Source organism: Corapipo altera, unplaced genomic scaffold, assembly GCF_003945725.1.
Source record: "Corapipo altera isolate COAL_440 unplaced genomic scaffold, ASM394572v1 2b, whole genome shotgun sequence".
NCBI classification, from domain to species: domain Eukaryota; kingdom Metazoa; phylum Chordata; class Aves; order Passeriformes; family Pipridae; genus Corapipo; species Corapipo altera.
In genome coordinates this window covers 17,048,196-17,053,024 of record NW_020884874.1, presented here as the reverse complement: position 1 = coordinate 17,053,024, position 4,829 = coordinate 17,048,196, and the positions used below count along the sequence as shown (strand labels likewise).

The 4,829-nt window shown below is 49.9% G+C and overlaps 1 protein-coding gene across 1 annotated transcript in view; it reads left to right on the top strand.

The window, feature by feature from the left end:
• The first annotated feature begins 2,389 nt into the window (after positions 1 to 2,389).
• Positions 2,390 to 4,829, top strand: part of SOGA3 (SOGA family member 3) — a 47,598-nt gene continuing 45,158 nt past the window's right edge. The window contains exons 1-2 of the mRNA XM_027631908.1: positions 2,390 to 2,491; positions 4,584 to 4,824. Of these exons, the coding sequence (XP_027487709.1) occupies positions 4,661 to 4,824 (164 nt within the window). The 5' untranslated portion in view covers positions 2,390 to 2,491; positions 4,584 to 4,660. The remainder of the gene's footprint in view (positions 2,492 to 4,583; positions 4,825 to 4,829) is intronic.

Sequence of the window (4,829 nt, the reverse complement as noted above, 5' to 3'; positions counted from 1 at the left end):
GTTCATAAAGGGAATTTTTACTATATTAACTTTTATGTATAGATCTCTTCATACTGTACTTATTCAAGGGTAGATATAATTATTGTATCTTTTATATCATGACCTGCTAGTGATGTAAAACACTCACAGAGATCTAGCAGAGAATTTCCTAGTGGAAATACATCTTATATTAGAAAAAGAGTGCTTTAGCCTGTGTAGATTATACTCATTCCCCCAGAAGAGTAAATTGTATGAGTAGAGTATTTTTGTGCCCATGTCAATTTTTATAATTGCATCAGCACTGAAGTTTAGTCAGAATGAAAATTTTGAGAATAAAATCAACAGTCCCAAATGACATTGAGAGATGGGCAATTTTTTCTTCCATAAGATTGATCTTTGCCATCAGACATATGGCCTGAAAATGTGGGTGAAGATAATCTGATGACCTGATTTTCATTTGGACACTACTATGAGAAAATAAGAATCTATATCTTTGCAAAATAATGATAAAACCTATTGTAGGTGGTATGTCATCACATCCTGTATTTTTTTTTCTGTGGGAAGTTCATCCAGAGATCTCACCCACCAAGTGAGCAGAAAGGATGCTAATTGCTGTCCAGTGCTTAAATAGACTGTTGTGTTTGTCCTTCTGAAAGATACTGTGTAGACGAAATGTTATGTTTTTGTCGTCACCTAATTGCTTCCATTCCGTATATTCACCGAGACCAGGAGCCTAGATGTTCTAGCAGAATCTATGCAGTTCTTTCACAGGAAAGTTTTTCGACTTCAACTCCAGAAATATTTTTTATTTTCATCCCTCATGTTTTCAACCAGTTATTCTGTTTAATTGGTACGATTGCAGTTGTTATTTATGAGTTTCAAAGGCTTAAAAAATCATTAAATATTATGAATTCAAAAAGTAGCTTTTCATCATCCTAGTGATTTTCTTCTTCAGAATAAATGTTCCATTTCCTATTTTCTGATTGCCCTCAACTCATCACATCTATATATATATCCCGTTCACGCAGTCCCTGGGCTCAAGGTTGAAGGACATGCACCTGCATGGGGGGAATACCTTTCTGCATGCCAGGATATGCTGTTTTAGATGCATTGAGTCCTGCTTGGCATATCAGAAGAGGTGGAGAGGACTGTGGGGGAGGGGAAGCTGGAAAGGGGGCAGCTGGTCTCCCCTGAGCTTGCCCTTCCCCGAGCTTGACCTCCCCCAAGGACGCACAAGAACATCAGAAATAAGCATATATGCACACACAATAAATAAACCCATGCATATATACGTATATTTTATACATGTATTTGTGTGTGTATGCACACACATTTATGTATATACGTATGTACGGTGTACATTTAGTTTGTATATAGATGTATGCATGTACGTATATGCTGGTATACCTATGGGCACGAAATCCTCGGTTAATTATCCTTCGGGAGGAGTTTCCAGCCCGGAAACCCAGTCTCCTCCCGGCTGGAGCAAAGTGCCCTCCGCCTCTCCCGCCTCGAACGCACTGCCGAGGCTGAGGCAGAGCCCAGGAGCTCCCCCGGACCTGCCAGCTGCTACAGGAGGAGTGAGAAAGACCCCACCTCGAGTACTGCTCCCCCCGAGACTATTCTTGCCCGATGTTCACACAGATACGCAGACACAGGTGGGTCCAGGACACTCCCACGCACAGCCATCAGATGGCAAGGGACCCTCCTCAGAGGGCAGGGAGGGAAGGGGGAGGAAAGCAAGCCTTTTCTCTGCTTCTCTTTGTTTGTAATTGGGAAAGACTTCAATCGTAAAATCTTAAGAGCCCTATGAGGTGCTTCAGAGCAAAGGTAAATTCACCTCATGACAGAACAGAAAGGTAAAACAGATGGCCACTTCTGGGATTTGCCCGCGACACGAGTAAAGTGTCAGTGGGCCGTTAGTTCCCTGTGTTCAGGTGGATAAATAACCCCGGGGAATGATCTCCACCAACTCTGAGAAGGGGCTGCCTTTGTCTCTACCCCTCCCGGTGGAAGCGGGCTCTTGCCGAAGGGGCGCAGAAGAGGGCGGCGAACAAAGGAAAGAAAGCCCTGTCACCGTCCTGCTGTCGGTACAGAAGACGCCCGGCATCCCTGCCCGGCCCGAGCAGGCTCCCCTGAAGGGGACACTAAATAATTGATCAGAATCGATTGCCTGCATGCATTGGAAAGGGAAAGAGGGCGCATCCCTTGCGTGCAACCAGCTCCTTCCCCCATTTGCGCTGTAATCCTATTCCACCATGTGCGGATAGATGAGGGGACGTTAACTCAGCCTTCAGGCCTGGGCGGGGTTCTCGCCGTTTAATCTCTTCCTTTCTCTTCTCTTCTCTTCTCTTCGCTGCTTTCCTCCCTGCTCCCCCCCCCGTTTCCGTCTCCCAGGCCCAGTGAGGTCAGCTCATTTTCCTGAGAGGCTCTGGCAGCGGCGCGTACCTCGTGTGCGGTGCCCAGCTCTCCGTGCATGCATTTCGCCAGCCGGGCAGCAAACGAAGTGGTGGTGAGTAATGCGGATGCTTTAGATCCAAGCCTTTTTTTCTCCCTCTCCCCCCCCCCCCCCCCCGCTCCAAAAAGGGACTGTTACTCGGGATCCAGATGCAACAAACCCGCCAGGTATGAGGGGGGACCCTCGAAAATCCCCCCGCGCCTCTAAACCGGGACAAAAGGCAGAAGCGCTCCCAAAGCTCAAGCCGCGTTTGCGAATTCTCGGAGAGGGAGAGGCGGGCCCCCGGCGGGGCGAAAGGGCCGGAGCCGGGGGGGTTACCCTGCCCGAAGCCCCGGGCAGGAGAGAGCCCCGCGCCGGCGCGTAGAGCCACCGGACTGCTCCCTTTTGTTGCTGCCATTTATTTACCCTTTTTTTCACCTGGACAAGAAAACCTGCGGAGACGCCGCGGCCCGGCGCCACGTGGGTTTGCCTCTGGGGAGAAGGTTGTGCCGCGGAGTTTTGTGAGGACGGAGATTTCGGACTTGAGCTCAAACGGGCTTTCGTTGTGCCAGTCAAAAAAAAAAAATGTTTATATCTATCTAAAATCAGCCAACTTAACCGTAGGCGGTAGCCGATCCTGGAATTCGGGGCATGCGGGGTGCTGGCTGTGTTCTGGCAGGTCGCGGCTGATGACTTAGTTGCAGTGAAAGTTCCCGAAAACATTCAGATATAGCATAGGGTTCCCGATTATTAATTTTAATTTAATTGTATACATTTCATACCTCTATAGCTCTAAACAACTGTAGTGTGGGAATTCCGTTTGTGTTGGTTAAATAGAAATGCAAAGCAAATCTTTTATAAAGTGTTGTGATACAAGTTTTGGTAGGTAGGTCTACAATCCAATGCGCCTTTTTTACTAATTAATGCCTGGGAGGTTTCTGCCTAATTGTGTCATTTTGAGAATTATTTTCCAGATATATATCGGGTTGATAATGACAGTGCATTTGAGAGGAAATGCTGTGCTCCTGCCAGTGAGAGCAGAGCAAACAGAGCCTCATTGTCTAGTATGTTTCAGGGAGTAAACCAATTGTCAGGGTACGGTATAGTGTCTACATTGACTTTGCCCAGTTGTGCTTCTTTCTTTATTCCCTGTTTTAGCAGGGAACGTTTAAGCCATGTTCTGGGAGGGAAGTGGTTGGCTGTGTTAGGAATGCTGTCATTTCTGCTGTTGCCCACGTTGTCCCTTTAAGGACAGTTGAATAAAGGCTGTGTGAAAGCAGTTTATGGATCATAGCCATTTTTTAAAGAATATATTGAGCGACATTAACAGCATGATACGGCTTTTAACAGCCCTTTTTCATAATATGTTGCAGCCACGAAAGCTCTGGTTGTTTCACTGTATGGGAAAATTGCCAAGTGAGCACCCTTCAGAGAATACCACATAACATTTTGTTCTGGATAAAGCTGTATTCCTTGCTTTGGTTTGAAAATCTGCTGAGTGATTATGCCTCAGTGCTATATAACCTACTGATCTGCATAACCAATAATAAACATGAAACAGTGCATCTGGGTAACAAACTGGGACAAATTTGTGTTTAGAAGCTGATTGAAGAACCACTTTCCTTTATGACCCTCGATTGCCAAGTCACCTTGCCCTGGAAGAGTCCTTGTCAATGCTGAAGGAAAATCTGTACTTGCTTCCATGTGTGCAGTCCTTTGTAGAGCAGCCTTTCCCCACTTGGCTATGACAGACACCTGGAAGAGGCCTTTGACCAGGCAGACAGGTGCATTAGCAACCCAGGCTTGGTGCTGAGGACGAGGGAGAGAGAAGTTTGTGTGTGCAAGGAAATTCATCCTTAATGTGGTGGCCCTTCGGGGGAAGGTTCGGCATGGGGGTTGGGGAAACGCCCCGAGGTGCAGGCGGAGTGGGAACAGGTCTCAGCCTCAGCCGAGCCCTGCGCACCCCTTCCGAGAGCCGCTCCCATTGGCGCTGGGCTGCAGCCTCGGCTGGCGCGTCCCCGGCCGCCGCTCCGCCCGCAGGTGGGCGCGGGGCAGGGCTGGGGGGTGGCAGGGACCGGGCTCGCTGGCCGCTGCCGTTGCCAGGAAGCCCATCTCCTTGTCCTCCCCGTCCCCACCCCGACCGCCTTCTCCGGTTCTCCTCCCCCAGCTGTCGGGGCGGCGGCGGAGGAGGAGGAGGCGGAGGACAGCACGGATGATGGACGCGTCCCCGAGATAGCCGCCGCCATGAGCCAGCCGCCTGCAGGGGGCGCCGCCGCCGAGCCGCGCCTGCATCCCGAGGGCAGCAGCGGCAGGAAGCAGCCGCGAGCATCCTCGCCGGCCCGGGCCCGCGACACCGCCCCGCGCCCGCCGCCGGCCGCCGCCGCCTCCCGCGCCCCTCCCTCGGCGGCACGGT